Raw genomic sequence first — 26,671 nt, 5'->3', positions numbered from 1 at the left:
AAACACAAAGTTTGTTTTCTCAGTCATCCAGGTATATAACAACAAAACTGAGAAAACAAACTTTGTGTTTTTGAAACCATTAGTGAAAAGGCCAGACTTCAGGGGTATCTGAGGCAGGCTTGAAACACAAGAGTCAGGGTGGCTTCTGGGTAATACCAGATGGCTAGGCCTCAGACTGACGAAGCCTCTTGGATGAGGGGCGAAACGTTTCTTTTTAACAAAAAAACGAAGTCCAGATGACATGATTCAACCTTTTTTGTTGTAATTTTCTCATGTTTTTTTTTTCTTATTTGTAATACAGAACCTTTTGGAAATGTCATATTAGTGAAATGTAAAACCAGCAGACAGAATAAAAGAAAAAATGTTGCAGCTGTGCTGAAGCACCCTTTCACCACCATCAAGAATGTTAATATGAAACAACAACGTCACACGCACACGCCACAACACTTCAGCCTCTTTTCATTTAGCACTCAGATTTTTCCTCTCCAAAAGCTTTCTTGCTGCTGTTTTTTCTCACATCTACAGAGACGGAGACTATTTCCTGGTGTTTAGAGCCTCCCACCAGCTGCTAGTGATCAGAGAGGATGCAGCTTTCAGACGAGCTGGATGCTCAGACCGACTCACACTTTCTGTGTTGTTGCTCCAGTTTCAGGGTGTTGCTGGTTTCATGACAGAGAGGAACAAGTAACGAGCAGCGTTTGCACATTAGAGATCTTTGTGTGCACTTTGAGTTGAGTACAAGTGTGAGTGCGTCACAGTTCTGTCCAGGGAGGTTGTAGCAAGGAATGGATCCTCGTTAGATCACACTATGAAGGCAATAACAAGGAGGAGCTTGGGGTCACACAAGTGGGGAAGTCTGGGGGTCCTCCTCCAGAATATTTTGAATAAAGTAGATGCCATTTCCTGCATTCTAGTGTATCTTAACGGGATGTTAGACATCTACGTTTACCTACATAAGTAAAACACTTGATTCAATAACTATTTTTGAAGAAGTAACCTGACCAACAGCTCACCTTGTTTGAATAGAGCACGTTCTGTTTCTCTCACGCATCCCCCCACCCTGATCGACAACACTGCGGTAAAGCCTTCCTCAAATTTGGAAACCTGACTTCAAATCCAGAGTGCTCAATTACAACAAGCTTTACGGCTGAGCGGTACCTTTACAGCCGGGCTGTATTTGCTCCGTTGCATATGGCCCCTGTTTAAAGGCGACTAACATACAAAAAGCAACATTTCACCTCGATGTTCTTACTTTGATTCTTCACATTTAAAGCACGTTTCTCACAAAGTCTGTGGAAATTCAGCTGTGGGGTTGTAAAGACATTTCAACTTTAATGCACTTTAACGCACAGTACTACCGTAACGCTAAGCTAGCGTGCGACACGGAGGCGTCTCCACCTCCTCCCCCCGCCCCGTCGACAAAAAAAAAACAAAAAAAAACTTGAAGACGTGAGCGCCCTGTTAAAATAAGTGATGGGGGACAAACCAAATGGATTTGTTCACTAAGAAATAGAAACTGCACTGGGTGAACTAATAGGGTGTTCCCTTCACATATGATGGTTGTGAGGCTTGTGGCTGAGAGGTACAGATTCTCCAGAATAAATACCGTTAGACTAAATATCCATGCTAACCCGGCCTGAAGCTAAAGTTGCTCGTAAGAAAAGTTGATGTTAGACTGATTGTGTTGCCACACGGCGCGGTGAGCGTGCATGTGCTGATGTGTGAGGAAGTTGAGCTTTCAGATGTATTCTGTGTTCTGTCAGGGGAGAAGCTCCGTCCTGCTCCTCGCCTTCTGCTCTCACCTGTTAATCTGCCAGTGCTTGACATTACATGGCTGCCTCCCATCAGCCTGCAGCCACTTTCAGTGATAGATAGGAACAAGCCAGAGGGAGCAGGAAATGGGAGAGAGACAAGTGCATCGAAAAGCCAGGGGGGTAAAAAAAAAAAGAGAAAATGGATGGAGAATGGGAGAAGAGAAGATTTAATGAGAAAAAAAAATCATTGAGCTCCGAGCTTTTGTCTTTCCATTGTTTTGTTCCCTTCCTCTCGGAGAGGACTCATCGGTCCTCCCTCCAAAACCGCTCCCCTCGTCGGGTTGGATATGTTAATGCAATCACCACAAACACAGTCTCCATCTGTCTGGCCTAAATTGGACAGGCTCCCATGAGTGCAGGGCTGTAAAACAGAAAGAGAAGAGTTGGAACAGACTACTTCTTCTTCCTGTCTGTCCACCACGGGGCCAGGTCTCCGTGCCGGTTGGGGCTCTCTCCTGCGATGGGAAACAAGTCGGAGAGCGTTTCTTGTTTTTCTCTCGTTTTCATTTTAAACAAGTGATTCAGAAATGTTTAAAATGTTCTAAAAACTTTTTTTTCCAACCTTAAGGTGGTTTTTAAATGTTTGAAAAGAGTCAGACATGAGAAGATGAAGTGTTTTACAGAAATTAAAAACTATTATTACAAAAACGCAGCGGTGTAGTCTGTGATACGCGGGTACCCACTAGAAAAGCCATGTCAATACTGTAGAAGAATTTCTACTTCAGAGTTAAACAATGGACAATGGAGATTTATTATTTAAAAATCAGATAACTTTAAAAAAACACATTTTAACCATATTTTCTGCCGTACGCGTCGCTTCGCCGTATAAGTCGCATCTATTACGCGTCACCGCTTACAACCCAGAAACGTGGGCCGGTGTTGTGCCAAATAGAGGGTGCACGGGAGGACTTTAACAAGAATTCAACAAGATTAACACTTATTTTTACTTATTTTCTTATTTAATAAAACAATAATTGATACGTTTGCATTTCTGCGTTTGGAGTTTTATGGAAAAACAACCAGGTAAATCATAAAAAGTCTGGTTAAGGTATTAAAATTCAAATTGCAGTGATTTGTTTTTATCCCTGGAGCTCAGAAAGGGCTCTCACGAGACCAGTTTAAGTAATAAAAAATAATCGTTACTGTTTTATGAAGTTAGTTGATGTACAAAGCACCAGTTTAAAACCTCTTCATCTCGTTTACGTCAAGGACCAAAAATTATTACCATTAAATTTATAATTACCGAGTTGTTTTCAGTCGCTGAGTAGTTCTTGTGAAAATAAAAAAAATAATAATAATTTTTGAGCCAATTTTGTGAAATGTGCTTGAAGTCCTTTTCAGAATAATCAACAACTCTGAATCTTAATCCTTTCAGGAGAGGAGATGAATCAAAGAAACAAAAGCGGCGTGCTTGAAGGTTTTAACATTCCTCCAGAAGAAGCACACTTCAGACCTGAGAGCTCCGCCAGGTCTTTTAATTAACTCCTGCTCCTTATTTGTAGGATCTCTGTGTTGTTGGCTCGGCCTGGCAGCAGAGATGTCCAACCTGCCATTACGAACTAATTATGAAGCTCCTTATCTGCCTCGGTGTGCTTTCACTGACCTCACTTCAGCTGCTGTTAGAGGTCCTCAGATAAAATGCTCATTAATCCATCAGTGCACAATTATAAGAAGTGATTTATCACTTAGGTAACCCCGTTTGCTCCTCAAACCTGCGTTTGTTGATTATTATTGTCATTTAGCGTTGAGCTCTTACCATAAAAACCACAAAATAACAAAAAATAATTATTTCTGCAAGACTGAGGTGTTTTAATTATTCCTTCAGCAGCACAACTCATAAAGTGTCTAAGTCCTTCACAATAAGAGCTGACTTTAAATTATCTCTAAATTCCTGCTGTTTTACGCTGCAGTGTAAGTTTTACTGAAGAACAATGATATGGTTAGTTTTTTTTATATACCGTATTATTTTACATTATTAGTGTTTAGCGTATATCTTGGATCTTTTAGCATACCAGTGTTCATTTAGCGTATATCTTGGTTTATATCTTAGATCCTTATTTACCGTTTATTTTTATACTTTTTATTTTTGCTATTTTTGGGTGCAACCTTGTGTACATAATTTCGTTCCACCTCATGTACCACATGTGATGCGAGCGACAATAAAGCAGCTTAAACTTGAACTTTTGTTAAGCTTCAGAGGTTTATAGTTTATTTTGAGATGAACGCAGTGTACATGTGAGACTTTTATTGTGAAGGACTGAAGGAAGTTCTGCAAGTTTTTGATCTGCTAATTGGTTCATGACAAAAAAAAATGTGTTGTGCTGTTATTTTGTAGTTTACCCAGTAAAACTGCACCATACCTGTCAGTTACAATAACATCACAACAGAAGCAAAATGAAGTTCAAAAGATTTTTTTTATATTTGTCTTTTTCTAAAACAATAATAACAATAATTCATTCATTCAACCTCTATTTCTAAAGGTTGATCCCATTGATCCTCGAGGACTCATTTACGAGAGAGACCTGATTTTAACAGCGTGATGACAACCCTTGTAGACATGGCACTGTTCCACAAAATCTGACGACAGAAGCGTTACAACGTGTTGTAGTAACTATGCCAGGACTGTGTGTGGCGCTGTAGCGTTGCCACATGGAGCACTAAAGTCTGATCGCTGCGTGAGAAAAAACTAAACAAGGAATTCAGGTTTTATGTTAGTTTCAAGGTGAGGCTTAAACATTTGTTTTCAGATTGTTGTGTTTTGACTGTCTACACAAAAATATCAGGCTAGCATTTTAAGATTTTTGCACTATTTACTGTATTTTTCGGACTATAAGTCACGTTTAAAATCCTTTACTTTTCTCAAAAACCGACAGCGAGCCTTATGTATTAATTCTGGTTGTGCTTACTGACCTCGAACCAATGTAATGTGGTACCAGTGCTCAAAGATCTGTCGAAATGAACTGGTTTTGCTTAATGCGCCTTATGTATGAAAACAGACCTGTTCATTGATACTGCGCCTTATAATCCGAACAATACGGTACCTGTTTTTAATTTAATTTTTTATTTTTATGGCTCCTACAACAACTAACAGAATTTTTAAAAAGGCCAGTTTTTCTTTCGGCTGCTCCCTTCTTCAGGGGTCACCACAGTAAACTCATCTAAACAGTAAACTCACACAAACTGGGCCGGATGCCCTTCCTGCCTCAACCACTGAGCTACCACAGCCTCTGTGTGGAGCAGAGAGCTGCATGTGGGGCGCCCGGGGAGCAGATGCTGGGGGTTAAGGGCCTTGCTCAAGGGCCCAGAGTGGGGCAAATGAGGGTGGAGGCAGGTGTGGGCGTTTCACCTTTCCCATCCACATTTTAATATTGTCTAGGGAGTTGAACCGGCAACCCTCCAATCGCAGGCCCACCTTCTCTAAACTCTGCGCCACCACTAAAACCAAAAAAACAAAACTTATATTCCCCATAAATAAAGTTTCCTTGTAGATTGCCTCTTAGATGTCTTTATTTTTTTCAACATTTCCCCTCTACTGTAGAATATTGTTTTAACTTAAATATTGAAACTCAGAATTAAGGAAAATGATGATTTTTGAGTGGCCATATTATTGTGTTGTATCTTTTTTTTTTAGCTTTATCAAATAAATAAAATATCTGCAGGTTGTGGGTTTATTAAAGCACACATTTCATCTCTGCAGGTCTGCTGTCTCTGATCTTTTAACTGAAGCAAAAACGTATTTATCCTAAACCACCATCCTCCTCTGATCTTAAACTGACGTCAGTTTTGTCCGTCAACCTTTTAGAACGTGTTGAAATGATCCTAATTTCTGCGTTTGACACAGAAAAAGCGTTGCGTTGTTTTGAAAAGCAAAGAAAGTGATGTTTTAATTTTTATTCAACACGTTTGAGGATAAATGGTTTTCAAAGAGGTGTTAGGACCTGAAACACTCATTTGATGAAGTCATTTTTATTGCTCCTGTCCCATCTCAGCAGCTGTGTCAACAGAAAATGACTAATTTGGGCCTTTGCCACCGATAATTACATCCAATGAAATGGATACTGAGCCAGCTCTTAAGCTTTACGGTCGCTCAGCATTAGAAGACTTAAGAGCTCCTGATGTCCTTCAGATTCAATGGAAATGTAAAACTGATTCACTGAGACCAGATTTGACAAGAGGGACAGATGATTTGGTCTGCTGCCAGCAGGGGCGATGCTAGGAGCTGAACTTCCGGGGCGCTCAGCCCCCAGTGTTGACAGTGGCTGTTTGCTTGAACAACGCAGTGTCCATTGGCACCAGAGACATTTGTAATGTGGGGGAGGGGGACGCATTTGGCAGCTGTGCCTGAGTGGTTAGAGCAGTCATCCTCCAATGGGAGAGTTGGGGGTTCGATTCCACAACAGTCACATGCTGAAGGGTCCTTGGGCAAGGCAGTGAACCCCTCATTGCCTCCGATTTGTGTCCCATCAGTGCATGAATGTGATAAAACTCTGATTAATCTTTGTAGAGATAGAGCTGTATGAACGGGTAAATGAGGCACAGATTGTTGAAGAGCTTTGAGTATCTTTATCAGATAGAAAGGAGCTGTATAAGTACAGTCCATTTACCGTTTACCATTTGCTTTGGGGGTCCTCCACCATCAAATTTTGAATAAAGTAGATGCCATTTCCTGCATTCTGGTGTATTTTAACAGGTTGTTAAACATCTACGTTTACCTACATAAGTACACACTTTATTCATTAACTATTTTAGAGAGCTCTGCACAACAAGAAGCTATTATTAACTAATATTACTACCTGTGAAGTACTTATTTATACTAATTCATCCAACATGCATCGTTATATTCTATCATGGTTTTTTTTTTTTTGTTTTGTTTGTTTTTTTACTATATTTCTTTTTAACCTTGTAAACTTTATATTTCTTTTTCACTTTTTGGTACTTTATTTTGTACTTTTATTGCGTGCTTTAGAATTTCTTGTTTGTTTTTAGCGAGCCGAATCGGTTCTTCTCATCCTGAACGTTTCATTGTGTTAACCTGCGTATGACAAATAAACAACATAACATAGGAAGTAGCCTGACCAACAGCTCTCCTTGTGTGAATAGAGCATGCTCCCCTCCCACCCAAGCTCCTGCAGGTAAGGGGCGTTTCACTTCAGGACAAATTGAGATCGTCTATTGGTTATTTGCTCATGAGCCTATGGGACTGATTGACAGGTGGCGTTGAGGATCTGACTTGTGCAAAAACAGATTTTGTACCATAATTTATTCCATATTTATTACAAATTTATTCAATATTTTGGTGAATCTAAGGTTTGAGAACTGAGTTGCCTTACAAAATCGTAATGAAGTTTTGTTTATTTTATTTTCAAGGTTGTTGAGTTAAAGTTTAAGAAAAGGCTAAAACCGCCACTGGCTGCCAGACTAATAGATCTGAGTAGAATGACACAATATTTCTGATTTTACTGAATAATTTCTTCTTTTCTTATGAATGCCATAAAATCGAACACACAAACTAATATTGATACATCAGCTTAAGTTTCCATCTTTCATTTTAAATCCATGTTTATAAAAAAAAAAAATCAACTATTTGTATTTTTCTCGGACCTTTTTGCGTTTTAATCGGTATATGAAAATAGGTTACATCTAGCTTTGACAAAGAAAAACATCACAGCCAATATTTTTCTTCTGATTTCTGCTCCAATGTGAAACCTGTTGGTTTTTATTTAACCCTCAGAAAGTGTGTGGTTGTTGGGTAGACGCTGCTGGCTGCCTGAGAATGTGACTGTTTGGGGCCAAAGCCGTTTCTTCTGCTGGCGTTCCTGCTTTGCAGCGTGTAAAAATGTGTATGGATAATCCTGGCCGCCTGTGTTCAATCTGTGCTCCCTGCAGCCTTGTGGCTCTGCTGACTGGACCCTTTTTGTCCCGTTTCTGCTGCGACAGAGGTATTCACTGAAGTTGAAACATCGCCCTTAATGTGATTTTAGCTGCTGCCTTTTTAGTTTTATTTTTCACCATAAAATGGGTTAGGAACACCTGGGTGTTCAGCTGGACTCCACTGGTCTCCTGATAAATAAATAGCGCATGAGCAAAAGTTTTAAATTGTTCAATTCAATTATTTATCAAGAACTACACGTACGACTGTTGAGGTAAATGCTTTTAAGAATTTGGTCACAAATAAGTCAGTAAAAGTAATAAAATAAAATAATATCTGAGAATTCAGTGGGGGAGTGGTGGCGCAGAGGCTAGGTTGACCTGTGATTGGAAGGTTGCCGGTTCAACTCTCTGCACCAACAACAAAATGTGAGTGAGAAAGGTGAAACACCTCCATCCTCCGTTGCCCCACTCTGGGCCCTTGAGCAAGGCTCTTAACCCCCACCACCTGCTCCTCCGGGCGCCCTAGATGGCAGCTCTGCTCCACACAGAGGGCGGTGGTAGCTCGGTGTCAGGAAGGACATCCGGTGTAAAAACGATCGCCAAGTCTTCGTGCGAGTTAGTTCACTGTGGCGACTCCTGAAGAGGGAGCAGCTGAAAGAAAAAAGAAACCTCTGAGAATTCAGTCCTGTTATAAAGAGAAACACAAAATAACGGGGATGCACCACGTTATGAACAATCATTACATTTCTAAGCTCCCTTGGGTTGTGATCCTTCTATAATTTAAAAACCAACTGGAACACGAATGTTTTTGCAGCATCTTGGTAAAGAAGCAGTGTTTCCACAATTATTTTGAGTTTGCACAACACTTCCACAGCGACGTCATCGTGCTGTCCCGTCGTAGTGGCAGCATGGTGGCAGCGTACTCATCATGCGGGTCCTGTGCACACCGGCATGGCACACCTGCAAGAATGAGGAACATAAGAGCATCTCTGGGATACAGAAATTTGTGCAACAATAGTTGTAAAAAAAAAAAAAAATCTCCATTTAATTTTCTGTGAGCAACCCTAATACTTTTATTAGTCTTGTTTATGATCCTGCAGGGATTTAATTTAAGCTGAAGGAACTACCTGAGCCCGTGGTGTTGTCAGATAAGATGAATATCAGTCCTGTGGGTTTGTTCCTCACATTCAGGGGAGACAGATTGTTACAGATTGTGGCTCTCACTGAGGAGTTTATCACTTTTCTAATCCTGTTTTTTAACATTCTGAGGCATCTGCTGTTAAACCTGCACAGATCCAGTTCAGGTGTTGGATCCACTTGAATCAGATGTTCTGTTTTCTGGACTCGAGTTGCATGTTTTTTTACAATCGACAAATACAAAATGTATGAATACAACTTTTTATATCATCTCTTGTCCAAACAGAAATAAACAATGCATGTGTTGGGGATTATTTCCATTAATATTTTAATGAGTTTGCTGGTTCAGGGCCAGTCCCAGTGACTCAGATGAATAATCTACTGCCAGGCCTCTCATACACGTTCTACTGGGTAGTTATTGTTCACTGTTGGTTTGAGCTTACCAGATTTTCTGCAAATAATAAAATATAAAACATCACCACTCTTCTGAAGTTGAACCAACAAACCACAAAATAAACCAAGAAACTGCTTTTGTTTTAAACTCACCCATTGTGTTTTTTAATTTTGAAGGGTTTTACTTTTTTCTTTCATGGTGCTGTTAAAGAAATTGTTCATGTTCGCTAATTTTTAGGTCAAAAGAAAATGAATCAAAGCTTTTGACACATGCATGAACGCTCCCTTCTGACAGAAAACGTGTCCAAGTTTAAAAAGCACGCGGATGAAAAACACTGGTTGAGTTTGGCCTATCTTCACTTCTAAAGTGTTCTCCAGAAGATTAAATCATAATTGTGGGGTCACTTGACAATAGCAGACAAAGGTGGTTAAAATGTGGATGGAGGTGGGCAATTAAATAACATGTGCAGCCAATAATACAGTTATACAAGATGTGCACATAAAATAGACCGTGGTTTAAAAACTCTGCTGCACCAAACGTTATGCAGATGACTGTTTGCTTTGTTGCAAACAGGATTCAGTTGGACTGCTCAGGGAAATTAATGAATTTTCTCACAATATTGAGTCAAGTTTGACTCATGAACTAATCTGTAACAGTCCCAACCTACTGGGAAGTTACCCATTTCCCCATTAAACCATTTTTTTTTTCAAATATAAAGCTGTTCTGCTGCTGTTAAAATATAAATGTTGAACCTTTACTCATTTTCAAAAACTCTTTTTTTTTTTGCTAATTTAAAAAAAATCATTAACTAGCGCTATTAGAAAACGGTTAAGGGTCAAATATGATATTATTTCTTGGAAGTATTTGTTTTTTATCCTATTTGTTTTGCTATAGAAGGTCTAAAGATGAATACACAACCGTTTGAGCTGATCCATCAACGTCTGCAGTTTTAAATGTGCATCAGCCTCTGCTGCTCTCAGGATGAGTTCAGTAACTGATCCACGAGCGCTGGATCCAGATGTTCCTGCAGAGATTCATCTGGTTAATCACACAGATCTGTCCGCCTGCCTGTAGCACTGCTTATCCGCTCATAAACTGATGGGTTCACTGTTTGGGAATCTTGTCAGAATCTGGGGACACAATACGTTAAAGTAAGACAAAATGAATTTTGTGGAATTCGTCACATCTTGAGGATCTATCACAGACATTAAAACCAGAAGTCACAAACATGCCTGACTGATATCGCTCCAATCTACAAGCTGTTTGGACAACATCATAAATTGCAGGCACACAACTAGATAATTGTCATTCTTTTGAGGAAAGTTGTGCCATAAAAATATGTCAAAGTGTCTCAGTTTCTGCCGCTCATCACCTAACATTTCTGCAATCTAAAAGACGGGCTCATAGCACAGAAGCCCAATGCATCATGGAGTGTTAGTTTACAGCAAAGAAAATGATGAGGCAGTGAATTCTATAGATCAAGATTGGAAATTGAGAAGCGTCTGAAAGGACGAGCAGTGGCAGGTTCTGTTGGAATGAGATGGATCGCATTTCGAAGTATCCTCCCAACAAGATAACGGTAATCTTCATGGTTTGGCCTCAGAGCGCAGTAGCAAGCGGCCCAGCAGATGTCAAACAGCCTCTCAGTCACACCCCTAGGCCTTGGAACAGCCTCTAAACATATGGGTTGCATGCATTAGTGCAGTGGACTGTATTTCTTCCAGTGAGCACTTTTGCTGTAACCTGCTGACATTGTGCACAACCACCACCAGTTAAAGTAACGCTCTCGAATAATCTGTACTGTGTACTGGTAATGCAAGCACAGTCCAACCACAAACCAGTTTAACTTCCTGCTGTATCAAACCGTTTCCCTGAGTTTGAGGTTGTGTAAACCATCCTCATCCTCATTTTTTGCTGCATCGATGGCCGCTTGTCCTGAGCCTGGTTCTGCTAAAGGTTTCTTCCTCTCGAGGGAGTTTTTCCTTCCCACTGTCGCCTTCGTGTTTGCTCAAGATGAGAGTTCTGTGATGGAGTTAAACTCAAAGCTGCTCCTCAGATAAATAATGTTAAATTATTATTTTTATATATGAATGTTTCTGTTCAGTTCCCTGAGACGACTTATCTTTTACCCACTTCTTCCATTTTTGGGTCACGGGGGTCGCCGGTGCCCATGTCCAGCCATCACTGTGGGAGGGGCGGCAAACGAAGATTAAACTTAAGCAACCAGAAGTTGCAACATATTCATTCAACCTTTATTTCTACAGGTTAATCCCATTGAGCCTCGAGGACTCATCTACAAGAGAGGCCTGATTTTAACAAAGAGTGATGACGACAATGGACAATTAGAAAAGAGGCATAGAGATTTATTTTTATTTTTTTACAAATTCAAATAAGTTGGCAAAAAAAAAAAGTAGCAAAAAACAGCTAGATTCTAAGGCGAATGTCGAAAACTATAAACAGGAACATGTCTGCATCGGTTTTTGCCAGGAGTCCAACAGATGCTTAAAGCCACTTAGGAGAAGGCCCTTTTGTCATATATCTAGATTTAAAACACACAACTAGCTTTAAGCTTTAACCTTTAATTTAACTATTAATCATACAATGTAATTATGACACAAAATTGAGGATTTACTTACAGATACCTTCAGACGAGCATGTACAAAGTACTACTTCCTGTTTATCACTGTTGTATTCAGCTGATCATGAGGTCGGCCGCAGGGCTTTATCATCTTTTACATTTTTCCAGACTCAGTTTATTTTTTGAAATGTAATAAACTGTATTCCAACTCTCAGGGTGACGCAGTCTGAATCACGTTTTCCACTGACGACGTTTAACCATTTTTTTATGATGATTTTTCACAAAATCCCTCTGACCGCAAAGCGTTCATATTATAAAACCCCAACAATGTTGTCAGAGTAAAAGTGGGTGCAGCTCCTGCAGACGAGGGAGCGTTTCACTTCAGGACGAGTTGTGATCGCCGATTGGTCAGTTGCAGATGAGGCAGGTGGCGTTGAAGATCCGACTCGTGCAGAAAGATAAAAACCATGGCTTTTAGCGACCCGTTTAAGACCGTCATCATTTATTCCATGGTTATCTCAAATGTATTAAATATTTTGGTGAATCTAATGTTTGAGAACTGAGCTTCCTTACAAACTTGTAATGATGGTTTCTTTATTTTTCAGGGGTGCCGAGTTAAAATTTAGGAAAAGAGGCTCAAATCGCCACTCATGTCATTGCTTTGTACGCTTACAACAACATAACTTCAGTAATCATTTAATGTGTGTTTATACAGATTGTAATTATAGCAACTGTATGGCAACAGTACAAAATGTAAAATATGGCATGCCTTGCAAACACTTAGGCCTGATGATGGATAACAGCACTGTGGTGTATTAATGAAAGTATTTACTAAACCTCATTGACTTCTTATTTCCATTAAGCTTTATTCATCAGTGATTACTCACTTAAAGTGCCTAAACTGCTTCCAAAGCCTAATGACATTCATTTTCAAGTTATTTCTCTTTGTTGTTTAATAGCTTTTTTCCAAAAAACATCATTTCTGTGACAATTTTAACCCAACAATTGTACCAACAATCCTGTGTTTAAGAGCTGTTCTTACATGATGTACGGCACATTTTCTCTGTGTCTGCCCCGTCTCAACATTTATTTCGATGATTGTGTCTCACAAAGCATTCAAAAGGTGCAGGAGGTTAATCGTGTAAGAGGACGTGTTGCGAGTTTGAGGAGGAGACAAAACTGTCAGCAATCACAGGCAGTTAGGAAACTCATTAGCTTGCAGCTTATTATGGCTAAAGAGTATCATGATAATAACTCTAAACACATTGGAAGTATAGCTGCAGCTTTCCTTTGTATGTTGCACCTGTGAGGCAGTAGTGCGTGTGCATGTGTGCACATAATCTTTGACTTCCTCTAATATCCCCAGCTTCATACTGGCCCCTCACACTGTGCAGCGCTGATAGCACAGTTCACCCTGCAGCAACACACACAGTGGCCGTTTAGTGCAGGCAAAGATGATGCAGCTTCCATTAAGAGGATGAAACACGCCGCAGAATGGTTTTCTTACAGCTGCTGTTTCCTGATACACTTTTGGTTATTGACGCCGTTTGAGCTGCTCTCCGTGTTTTTATTGGAATAATGTTGTGTCGTCTCTGTTTCCTTCTCCGTGAAGCAACAGCATCGCAGCGTCGGCGGTTTGTGCCTTCAACCTGAGCGCCATCACCCAAGCCTTCAACGGGCCCTTCCGCTCCCAGGAAAATCCCCGCTCCACCTGGCTCCCCACGCCCAACCCCATCCACAACTTCCAGGTAAGTTTCAGCGCAGAGGAAGAGAGAAGGAGCTGATTGGCTGAGCTGTAAAAGTAATTACGGTTAGCATTTTTAAGTGTAAACTTGCATTAAAAAAGTTTCCCAAAAGCAAAGGGTTCAAGCATTCAGTATGATGTGGGATATCTGTCTGCCCTTCGTTTGCAGTGCGGAACAATAGACGACAAGGGACCCAACGAGGGTCTGACGGAGCGCAGCCTGCAGGACGCGCAGAGACTGTACCTGATGAACGACGTAGTCCAACCGGAGTCTGTCGATCCGCTCGTCATGCAGGATGATGTTCGCTTTTCCAACCTCGTCGTGGACATCGTTCAGGGAATGAACACGCTTTACCACGTCATGTACATCAGCACAGGTCAGTAAAGCAGCAGAACTGTATGACCCACGAGTGCATTTTAATTTAGGTTACTTATTATCGCCTTTATTTGTTTCAATTAGAATATGGCTCCATCCTGAAAGCTCTGGCAACACCTAATAAGAACCTGCAGGGTTGTTACCTGGAGGAGATGGAGCTCTTCCCACCTGGCGTGCGAGAACCCATCTTGAGCCTGCAGATTCTGCACAGCGAAAGGGCGCTCTTTGTGGGGCTCAACAACAAAGTTTTAAAGATCCCACTGGAGAGGTGTTCCACTTACAAAACTGAGATGTGAGTAGATCAAATGTTGACGTGCAAATGTTTTTCTCTGCCTTGAACAACATTAAAAGAATCAGACAATGAGTTACCTGTGCAAGAAAGCTGAGAGTCTGTATTATGTCACTAGAAACACTGTTTAGTGGCACTTACATGCATATTTAAGATCAGGTAGGAGTGAGAGATCCGACACTTATAAGTGCATAAAGATTACCTGCCTATAATATTAAGGTATTTTTGCATTGATACAAATATGCATTGCTTGTTATTATGTCCAACATAAGAACAAAGAACAAAAAGGCATGAGAAACCTTATTGAAGCAACATTAGCAAACGCTCACGCTCTTTTGTGATCGATGGTTTTCAGTCCTGGGCTTTGATTCTTGAGCAGTTTGATCATTATTTGGGGATTTTTATGTCCGAAGGTTTTGTTGTATCTTTCTTTGTTTTCTTGTTGCACTTTTTCTATTTCTTGCTCCACTTGTCAGTGTTTCAGCTTAATGTTGCATTTATTTTCCTCCCGTGCTGAGTTTTGCATTTTCATGTGTAGAGTCTGTCCTCTGGTTCCTTCAACCCACTGGGTCTTTATTTGGTGATTGTCAACCGCTGTTCATTTGGTTTCGGTCCTCTCAGTGTTTATTTTGCCCAGTTTTCTTATCTGACTCTTTCATCCTCCATGCAAATATTAGCTTTCATAAATACTGTTCAATGGAACAAACGTTGAAGAACCACAGAGCTACCGAAATAAGAACAGTCCTCTTTGTCACAAATTAAATCCTTACAGCTCAATGCCGTCATATCCACATCCTACTCCACCACTGACAGTAGCAGGTGTTTTTGTCCAATAATTGGCTCATAACTAATAATCACATCTACCGTTCTATAAACCTTGTGGTTAACACAAGCTGTGCTTTTGTAACTCTTCGTGCAACAACACAAGTTATTCGTCTTTATCTCTCCTGAGCTGCTCCACAGGATACTACGAAGGGTTAAATGTGACAAAATTAAATAAATACATCATGAAATAAATAAATGTAAATGTCCACTTAAATAAATCGACATTCCATGAAATAAATAGACATTGAAATAATTGAATATATTTTTAAATAAAAATTATCTTGAAAATGACGTTTATTTATTCAATGCCACTATTTACAAGGTGCATTTATTTATTTATTTAATGGGACATTTAGTTAATTAATGGTGCATTTCATAATTTAATGCCTTTTTTTTTTTTAACTTTTATTTATACAGGTAGTCTCATTGAGTCAAGAGAGACCTGTTTTTTGGGAACAGTTTAACGGCCTTGCTCAGAGACCCAGGGTGGGGCAAATGAGGGTGGAGGCAGGTGTGGGTGTTTCATCTTTTCCACCCACATTTTGATGCTAACCGCACCGGGAGTTGAACCTGCAACTTTCCGATCACAGGCCCATCTTTAACCTCTGCACCACTGCTCCCCCACTCAAATGATTTACTAACGCATTAAATAATTAAAGATACATTTAATTGTAGTTGTAATTTAAATGTATTTATTTATTTGATTTAGCCACATTGAACCCTCCTTAGGATGCACATGGAATACGTTATTGTTGACTTTGTGCTTTTTGACAGTAAATTCATATGAACCTGGTCGGCGCACAGCTGAAGGCAATTATTTGTCCACAGCGAGGATTAATGTGTGGAAGACCCAACCGGTAATCATTAAAGTCCTTATGGTCCCAGACAAATGATGAGGGCGGTATCTCCTTCGGCTTGTTAGAGGAAATAAATTTGTTGTGGTTTTGCTGTAATGAAGTTCTGCTAAATGCAAAGAAACGCTGTTCCGTCTCTTTTGGTGACCCGTAAAGAAGAAGGGGGGGTTGAGAGCTGTGTGGTGTGAAGGTACTGCTCAAACTGGCTGACGCATTCCTCCACGAAAATGTGATATAAATATATATTTATTTATTTTTGTGCGTGAAAGAGCCACACAAAAAGGTCTTTCACTCTGCCATCTCCAGCTTCAGTTGTTCATGTGAAAATCTCCGTGCAGAGGATGAGGTTTTTGTATTTTTGAGGGGGGAAAGCTGGCTGGCTGTTTCTCCAACCTCCTGTATCTCATCAGTGCACTCAATCAGAACTCTCAGCTGGCCACCGCCGCCCTTCAAAGGCAGCTTGATTTTAGCATACAAATAGCTTGATGCTGTACCTGCTTGGTGTGTGTGGAAGCCGGTCCGCTTGGTCTGATTATTTTTATTTTCATTGGTGGTTCCTTTGAGTTCTCATCCAGCGTGTGTGCTGCCCAACAGGTCAGCTCACAGTTTGTCAGATCTCTTAGGCACAAAACATGTCTTTGACAAAAACACAAATCAAGATCGCTGCAATATTTCATCAAACCTGGTTGACATGCACAGGATTATTGTCAGGCACGAGGAGGTGCAGGACAGGAGAGAAACAAAAAGCGGTGACAGAAAGGAGCTCATTAGAGATGATGTGGGGTGAAACCGTACAAGGAGTGGCCCTGAAGGAGGCAGGGAGGAGGAGGAGGACACAATGCCTTTAATCTAGTTAGCAACATTTTACTCACCTCTGCAGCTCACAATCCTCCAAATGCACCGTAGCTTAATATAGAGTGCACAAGACAACAGATGTCAGTCAGTCAGGGAACGTTTTCTTATTAAGCTTTCACACTATTGTTTCCTGTTTGTATTCATGATTCCAACTTCTTCTTCCATATCCTGTACAGTGTGATTCTTGTCCTGCAGTTTTTAAGCTGTTTCAGCAATTTAGGTATCAAAACGTTCAGCTCCGTCAGGAGAAGGGTGCTATTGGTGCAACTTTAGCTTTTTGAAACATTTAGCCTTTTCTGACATTTGTTTTTCTGTCGTAGAAAAATAATTGAGCTCATTTTCCATCCTTCAAATCTTTAGATCTGTTTACAACCTTTGGCTGCTCCTTTCACATTTTGTTCTGCTTCAGCTTCTTTCAGCTTCCTTCTGCACATTTAAACTTTTTTCAGCTGCTTTCAGCTGTTTCTTTCAGCTGTTTTTGCTCCTTTCAGATTCTTTTGGCTAACTACAACATCTTTGTGCTTCTTCTAACGTCTTTCTTCCATTTTCAGCTTGTTATGTTCCTTTCAGCTTATTTCGGCAAGTTTCAGCTTTTTCTGCTATTTCAGCAAGTATTTAGTTGTTTTCATGCTCATTTTGGCTTTTTCAGCTAATTCCACATTTTTTGCATTCATTTCAACTTTTTCCAACCTAATTCACAAAAATTTGCTCTCCACTTCCTTCTGGTAATTTAAGCTTCTTTCTGCTTTTTAGCTACTTTTTAGCTGGTTTTATGCTAATTTAATATTTTTTCAGGTAATTTTAACTTTTTTTGTGCTCATTTAATTTCTAAGGTGTGAATTGAGGATGGGTTAGATTTAGGGTAAAGGTCAGGGTTAGGCTATAGATATGAATAAAAAAAATGAATGGAAGTCAATTAAAAAAACACCTCTTTAATGTTTGTTGTGCTTTTTTGAAGTCAATTTTAAGAATTGAACCAAAGACCCACAAAATAAAAACGTCTCCAACTCTGATGTCCTCCACTGTGGTTGTTGGTTCAACGTGATGCTTCAGGCTGTTTTCTGGACCTCCTGGATTTGACTCTTTAACATTGCATCGTGTTTCCCTGTTAGAAAAGGCTTCACGAGTACTTACTTACAAATGTAAATATTGCTAATATTACAAGTACTACACGGATACTTGACATGATTTAATAGAGAATGGGCCAAGGTTGCGCAGTCGCAGTTTATTCCCTTTGGCATTGCAAAAGCAAACGCGTAGGAGCTCCTAATTTATTCATAGGATTAATAATCTTTAACTGTTTGGTCCAAACACACTTTTAGACATTAGCCAAAATATTTTTCATCCATGCAATCCTTATAAAGCTCTTATCCAGTCAAATATTTTACTGGCTTCTGACAATGCTGAGGACTTGAAATAAGGAAACTCAATCTGAGGGTTTCAGGTAATGCTGTACAAGTCTATATTACAAAAATACAGTAATACTCCCATTACAGACGAGAGAAGAGGTCAGCTCGAGTCTTGCTGCAACGGCTTTCTCTTTCTTTTGAACCATCTTCAGTCATTTCTCTGGGCGCCCACTGCTCAGGCTATTTGGAAAAAGACCCACCTACCATTTTACTCAATCCGACTCGCCATCATTGTGCTGCTGTCTGAATGAGCTGAATGGATTTTCATTCAGTCTCTGCGTTGTGTGAGGTCGTCCTATTCAGACTCGCTCATATGGCGTATTCACTCACATACACGCAGGCGACAACAGCAGCAACGCTTACACAAATAAAGTTCAGCTGGACTTGATTGAGACATCATTTATATACAAGCTGTAATTATCTGCTTTGTTAAGAAGTTTTAGGCTGTAACACAAAGACTGGTGGTTAATTTGGTCCCCCATCGCAGAGTGAAGAGGGGGAATTGAAAATACCGTCCGTCAGTCCATTTGTGCTTGGTGTGAATATGAGAACTTGAAAATTACGTGAGGTACTGACTTCCATTTTGGTGCTACATCAATGTGTAAGAAAGATTCCTACCAAAAACTGGGTTGCCACATCAAAATCCAAGATGGCTGCCACCATATATGTATAATTGTAAGCTGTGTGAGCTGGATAACTTGAAAAATAAGTGACTTGTCAACTTTAATTTTGGTGTGTGACTGCATCTAGGTGTAAAAAAAAATGTCCCCATCAAAATTGGGTTGTTACATCCAGATCCAAGATGGCTGCCACCATATATGTCCGTCCATCTTGTGAGCTGAATAAATAAAAAAATAACTAATAAAAACAAGAGCAACATGGTGACTTCCATATTGGCATGTAGCCGCATCTAGGCATAATAACTATCAAACTATCAAAAAAAGATGGTCCACCACCATATATTTATGTAAACCAACCATCCTTATCACTTGAGGAAACTATTAGGGATTCACGATATTGGATTTTTGGCCGATGTCCAATATGCCGATATGTTAAAACTTATTTGGCCGATAACTGATACCAATACTGGTATTTTTCCCCCTGGACCTACTTACATGAGACTACATAGCTTTCTCTGCTGTGGAATTAAAAATACTACATTATTCTGCATGGTCTTTGGCAATTTGGCCTCCTTCCAAATGCAGATGCCAAAAAGGGGACTGAAAATGATGCAACACTTCAACTTGGATTATGTTTAATGTCAAATTTATTCAAGACATTTACTCTCTCTAACACAATGACAACACTCGAACAGTGCAATTTTGTAATTTTTCATAAATCTAAACTCAACCTGTTCACAAGCAACAAGTGAAAAGTGCACAAGTAGTAGTGCGTTAATAGATATACTTGAAAGTTTCTTAAATTAAAAAGTAACTTAAAACAGAAGCCTTTTATATCGGTGAGTTATTTTGATGGAATGGCCGATGTCCGATATTTAACTTTATCGCTAATATCGGCCGATACCGATACCATGCCGATAATATCGTGCATCCCTAGAAACTATGCTTTCTCGTTTTTATATTGCTCAAAAGTATAGGTCCCTCAAATGACTTGGTTGGGGGGGGGGATCTGTGAATGTGTTTGTCGAGTTAACATATATCCTATTATCAATGGATATATTTTAATACATTTTTGACAAACTAACAAATGGATTAACATCTGCAGCTGATAATCTTTACCATCAACCTGATTCAAGATGGATGCACAACCAAGTGGCCTTAACAAATGCTTAAAAAATGCCTTAAACACGTTGAATTTACAGATATTGAGCTAAAATATGGTGTGGCAGTAGCTGAGAGTCACTCATCAATTACTTTCAGCATCACATGGCTACTTTGCTTAAACATTTGGAAGTAAATACCAGTTAGCAAAATATTGGGAAAACCATCCATCCATCCATCCATCCATCATCTTTCACTTGTTCTGAAGTAAGGTCTTGGGAGCAGCAGCTTGAGCAGGAAGGTCCAGACATCTCTCTTCACAGCCACTTCTTCCACCTCTTCTGGGAGGACTCCAAGGTGTTCCCAGGCCAACCAAGAAACGTTGTCTCTCCACCATGTTGTGGATCTTCCCCAGGGTTTTCTCCCAGTCAGACATGTCTGAAGCACCTCCCTAGGGAGGCGTCCAGGGAGCATCCTTACCAGATGCCCGAACCACCTCAACTGGCTCCTCTCGATGTGGAGGAGCAGCGGTTCTACTCTGATTCTCTCCCTGAACTTCTCACCCTGTCTCTAAGGGAGAGTCCAGCTACCCTGCAGAGGAAACTCATTTCTACCGCCTGTATCCACGATCTCATTCTTTCAGTCACTACCAGAGTTCATGACCAGAGGTGAGGGGAGGAACGTAGACTGACCGGTAAACAGAGAGCTTTGTCTTACAGCTCAGCTCCCTCTTCACCACAACGGACCGGTACAGAGTCCACAATACTGCAGATGCTGCAACAATCTGTTTGTCAATCTCATGCTCCATTCTTCTCTCTCTCGTGAACAAAACCCTGAGATACTTGAACTTATCCACTTGAGGCAGAACCTCACCCTCGACCTGAATATAACAATCCATGCTTTTTCGGTTGAGGACCACGGCCTCAAATTTGGAGATGCTGATTCTCATTCCAGCCACTTCACACTCGGCTGCAAACCACTCCAGTGAGAGCAGAAGATCCTGACACGATGACACCAACAGGACCACATCATCTGCAAAGAGCAGCGATGGAATCCAGAGGTCACCAAACCGGACTCCCTTCACCCCCTGGCTGCACCAAGAAATTCTGTCCATAAAAGTTATGAACAGTCGATGACAACAAGCAGCGCTGGCAGAGTCCAACTCCCACCCTCAAGGGGTCCGACTTACTATCGACAATGCGAACCAAACTCTCGCACCGACTGTATAGGGACCAAACGGCCCATAGCAACGGGCCTCCAATCCCATACTCACAGAGCACCGCCCCCCCACACACACTGTGTACCTCGAGGAACGTGGTCTAACATCTTCTCAAAGTTCACAAAACACATGTAGACTGGATGAGCAAACTCCCATGACTCCTCGAGGACCCTAGTGAGGGTAAAGAGCTGATCCAGTGTTTCACAGCCAGGATGGAACCTGCATTGTTCCTCCTGGATCTGAGGTTTGACCAACGATTGGACTCACTTCTCCAGTACCCCTGAATAGACCTTACCAGGGAGGCTAAGGAGAGTGATGCCTCTGTAATTGCAGCACACCCTCCGGTCCTCCTTTTTGAAGAGGGGAACCACCAACTGCCAATCCAGTGGCACAGCCCCAGATGTCCACGTGATGTTGCAAAGGCGTGTCAATGAAGACAGGATGCATCTCTATAACTTTTGTAGTCAATTCCTCTTACAATGGTGCCACAGCTAATCACCCCTTTTAAATACGAACGTTGCTCCACCTCAGCCAGTTTTATAGATTTTGAACTTAATAGTGTGTCAATAAATGCAGGTCAGTCACAACTGTTACTTTGAGCTCTAACTGTGCATAATGGTATTGCAAGACTGGACTAAATAGGTTCAAATGAAATATCTTCAGCTCTGGCAGTAAAGAAAGTGGCTGTTGTGCATTCCTTAAAGGTATGCTAGTTGTTTAATTTAAAAAAAGTTGTGTTTAAAAGCCCATTATGTGTAGATTTTATTTCTTGTTAAACCTTTTTTAAATGCCAGTGATTTGCAGACTAATGCTACAGCTTGTGGCTTGTTTGGCAACTGTGTGTATGTGTATATGACTGTGTGTGTTTGTCCTCTATTTGTGGTAATTACATTTGACCGGGCCAATTGGCACCTCTGGCAAACAGCACCCGTCCGTCCTCTGCTTGGCTCCCATCTCTTTATCTTACTGTTCGAGTAAAGTGATTTATTTTAGCTTCAGTAATCTGCACGCTTTGTTGCTATGTTGCTTACGGTACATTAGATCTTTTTTTTTTTCCTCTCGGTGCTTTTCAAATACATCAACATTAAAATCTGGGTGCTGCTTCTTTTCAAGAACCACTTCATTCTCACTGCTTTGGCGCTAATTAAAGAAGAAGAAGAAGAAGGGTGGCTGTTAAGAATTTGGAGGCAAATGTTTTTATTGAGGAGGATGAAACAGAATAAACCAGACCTCCTGCAGTTTCTGCTGTAAAACTCCCAACTCTTTGTTCACATAAACATTACATTTCATTACAAAAAGTACAAATGTTCTGCTGGTGAGAGTTATGTTTCTGCCTGAAGGGCTTTAGCTCCATTTGCTCCGTCAGACGGTGGTTTTATCTGCGTGATGAACAGTGACCCGGCAGCAGTTCTCGAGCTGAGGAGGCTCACCTACCTGCAGCAGGAGTTTAACACAACCAATGTGGCTGTTGAGGAAAACTACCAACCATTAGCATCTCTAGCACAGTCTGTGTGAGAGAGAGAGAGATTATTTTATGCCACTTTTGCAGCGCTTAAGCATTATTCCTACAGGAGCATACGGCAACTTCCCTGCCTGTCTCTGTGTGAGTGGAGCCTACAGGCTGGTCCCCGAGCAAACCAATTTACTGTCGACTCGGGTCTGCCAGCAGGCCACTGGAGCTCACTGCTGCTCAGCCTGTACCGCCAATCAGAGGAACATTTCACCAACCAACAACTGAGAGAGAGAGAAACTGTCTCCTCACAGCAGATGTGTTTATTACTGGTGGAGAATGCTGTTAGTTTTATTACAGGATTTGTTCTGTCTGAGTCTCAGCGTAATCATTTTGTCTCCTCATTCTGACTCTCTTACCGTACTTGCCGCCGTACACATCGCTCCGCCGTGTAAGTCGCATCAGTCCAAATATGTCTAATAAAGTGGAAAAATCCATAAATGCATTGCTTCACCGTATAAGTCACATATATTATATGTCACCGCTGACGCTTTGCATTTGTTACGCGTCACCGCTGACCACCCGGAAACGTGGGCCGGTGTTGTGCCAAAAATCGATCGGCTGCCAAATGGCTGCCACGGAGTATGCACGAGTGGACTTTAACAAGAATTTAACAAGATTAACACTTAAAAACAATTGTTTGCTCGACATTGTAGTAAAGGTGTGTCTCAGTCTAACTTTTCTTTAATTAATGCACTTTGACGGTCCTATCAGCTGCATTTCGCCTGGGCGGCGCGGTGAAATGCAGCTGATATGACGTTTGCTCCAGAGAGAGACGAAGGTGGCTTGGTATGGCAAGCCAAGTGTCTCACTAATAGCCACTTTTACCTAATAATGAGACACTTGGCTTGCCATATTAGTCGAGGGCCCTCTAGTGGCTGAAAATGGTAGTGTTCAATATTTTCCATGTCAGAATGAATGAATTTCCCCCCCCTATATTTAAAACCCAATTTTTGCCAGAGAACTGACAAAAACATAAATAAATTGTTTCACTGTATAGGTCACAGGCATGCTAATTTATGAAAAAAACTGAGGCTTATTCAGCGAAAAATACGGTAGTTTATGCCTATTGCTGTCTCTGGTTGTTTCAAACTTGGTGCAGTGTCCTAATCTCCATTTCACCACTTCTTAAACACCTTAATGTTGACATCTTTTTATGTCTTCAGCTCTAAACAAAAGGATGGAGATTTTTGTTACAAGTGGTAGAAGGTTCTACAATTTGTTAACGATTCAGCCTGGTCAAAATCCATATCAAAAGAGTGTGTATTTATATACAGTATGATGTTTTTAGCAAGTTGCACAAAGGTATTACTTGGAATAAATGTTTCTGTCTACAGTCTGTGAACTGCACTCAAAATGCGAAGCATCTGGTTTTGCAGATGTTAATGCTAAGTTTATGTTTTCTTGCCCTGTTTCCTGACCTTTTTATTTATTTTTGTTTAATATCATTTTATTTTATTTCTTTATTTGTTTGTAATATTATATTTTAGTTCATTTATATCCAATATTTTGTAACAATGAGTATCGTTTACTCGTAACATGGAGCGATTTCAGATGGGATGGCAATCGTTTGTGGATTTGTCATGTTCATAAGGTCTTTGTTTTAGTTTTTGTATTTATGAATTAATTTTGTTTTTAGTTATCTTAGGTTTAATAATGGTTTAGACTAGTTTTTAATCCTACGCAGTGGTATCTATTCATGTAATGATGTTAGATGAATAAATATCCTATTATTATGTACTTACTTAAATAAGCCACTCTGAGGACACGAGAAGATTTTAACCAGTCTTCACTTGCAAGAGCAGATCAGAAAGTTAAACACTTGGAGTGAGTATCTGCACCGGACAGTGAGGAGGAAGTGTTTTATATCAGACGACCTTGGCTTTCCAGCTTACAGAACAAAGAATAGAGAAAACCTTGAAGTTATAAGATGCTCCTCCGTGCACCTGCAGGCTCCTCTCTGAGCAGACTAAACCACTCTCTAACTCACACACATTAATTCATTAGTTAGTGTCAAACTGCCAGAAAACTTTACCAGAATTCCCTTGACGTGCCCCCAGTTGACATCCTCAGAGGTCCCTCTGCTCAGCTTCAGTCTCACCTGCCTTTGCTTTGTAACCATCACACCTGTTCTTTTACTTGACCCTCCCCAGAACATGTCCTCAGCAAGGATTTGACATTTGATAAACACACAGCCTCTGTAGTCGAGGCCAGATTTTTTCAGTTATGTCTTTTAAACCAGGTCAAAACTTTTTAAAATCATCGTGTCCTGGAAAAGGCCGTTCATGCTTTTTATCAGCTCAATGCTTGACCGCTGCGAAGCTCTGGATGTTGGAATCTCCCAGTCCTCCATCAGTAACTTCAAAATGCTGTGCCCACACTTTTAACCAACACATCTTCCCAGTTTTATTCTCTCTCCACTGACTTCCAGTCCATGTTTGAATTGGTTTTAAGCTCTTGTTGTTTACGTAAAAGCGCTCAATGCGTTTTCTCCACCTTATTCAGCGGATCTAGTAAATTTCCATGAGTTTGAGAGGACCTTAAGGTCGGCTAATACGTCTTTACTGTTATGTTGGGGGGACCGGGCCTTTTTGATCTCTGCACCCAGGCTCCGGAACAACTACCTCATGACTTGCACTTTTTTAAAATTAAACTTAAGATGCTTTTTATTCAGACAGGCTTAGCTTATGACATTTTTGTACTTTTATATTGTTCTTAATGTCCGTTTTGACTTTTGTATTCTTAATCACTTTGATAACCTTTTGGTTGTTGTAAAGGGATTTCTAAATAAACATTGACTGATTGATTAATTGATTGATTGATCTACGTCTTGGTCATCTTGTCTTTTATGTCAGATCCCTCCCTTTGAATCCTGGTTGCTCCTGTCCCTTTTGGTCCACCTGCCAGTTTGATTGTTTTAAATCTTGCACCCTTCTACTCTTTAAAGTTAATAATATCTACAACCAAATAACTCTGGAGTCAGTATGATTCAAGATGGTTGCCACAACTCATCCATCCATCATCTTTAACCGCTTATTCTTTTTTGGGTCGTGCTGGTGCCCATATCCAGATGTGCATGAGGCGGGGGACACCCTGGACAGGTCTCCAGTGCATCACGGTGCCACAGCTAAGGCTGTAACTCAATCAGCCTTACAGATGTTTAACTAAAATACGGTGTGGTGGTAGCTGAGAGTCATTCACAACACTCAATGTGAACTTTGCACATCATTTTCCTTTAAAACGTTAACATGCAGGCAGTGAGCGATGTGTATTCCTTTGAAGAATACCACCGTCATTTTCTTCTGTATTTCGTCATGGGGTTTTTTGCACAATAGTTTTCAGCTGGGTGCATTAGCATTAAATGCTAGCAGGAGTTCCTTGTGTTTCCAATCGACCAGACTGTTCAAACGTTTAGAACAGTAGGGAAATAAATCAAAAGTCCCCAGAAACATATTGTCATGCCTGCAGGAAGATTGGTGAACTCACCGAGCGCATTTGTGTTTAACTGAGTTAGACCCTCGACAAGGTGCAACATAATCCAAAACTGCAGCGGTACAAGTTAATAAAAGTTGAATGTAATTTATAACTTATCAGTTCTGGTGACCATATTTGAAATTATTCAGTGGCAGGCAGCTAATAAAACTAAAGAGGAGAATTGTTTTTATGCCTAGTTGTTAAAGGTCCAGTATTAAAATGAGACACTTCATTTTACAACATCCACAGATGATTTACGAAGACAATTGAACATCCAGAAAGAATCCAGCAGGTTTATTGTCTGATGATGGTCCTGCAGACACACTGTTGTTTGGGCTGGTGAGTTTTGTGGCTCAATTTGAAATTTAACAGGCTGTGTTTGATGGCGTCTCTGATCCAGTAAACTGTGCCATCAGGCGTGTGTGCCACTGAAATAAACACCAACTGTTGCCATGGAGGTTTTATGGACTCACATGTGGTGAACCTGCAGTGTAAACACTCCCGTACAGCAAGAAGGCTTTTGGACAACTGGCCAGTGCAGGTATTCATCCTTTTCAGTGACTCGCACCTGTGTGTCCTGGCTGGACCCCCCCCCCCCCCC

The 26,671-nt window shown here is 40.6% G+C and overlaps 1 protein-coding gene across 1 annotated transcript in view; it reads left to right on the top strand.

The window, feature by feature from the left end:
• The window catches only part of sema5ba (sema domain, seven thrombospondin repeats (type 1 and type 1-like), transmembrane domain (TM) and short cytoplasmic domain, (semaphorin) 5Ba), a 141,924-nt gene that overhangs the window by 81,285 nt on the left and 33,968 nt on the right, over positions 1–26,671 (top strand). The window contains exons 8-10 of the mRNA XM_037686244.1: positions 13,407–13,542; positions 13,708–13,915; positions 13,999–14,206. Of these exons, the coding sequence (XP_037542172.1) occupies positions 13,407–13,542; positions 13,708–13,915; positions 13,999–14,206 (552 nt within the window). The remainder of the gene's footprint in view (positions 1–13,406; positions 13,543–13,707; positions 13,916–13,998; positions 14,207–26,671) is intronic.

The sequence above is a fragment of the Nematolebias whitei genome, chromosome 13 (assembly GCF_014905685.2).
Source record: "Nematolebias whitei isolate Nwh7 chromosome 13, NemWhi1, whole genome shotgun sequence".
Lineage (NCBI taxonomy): Eukaryota > Metazoa > Chordata > Actinopteri > Cyprinodontiformes > Rivulidae > Nematolebias > Nematolebias whitei.
This window is presented reverse-complemented; position numbering and strand designations above follow the sequence as displayed.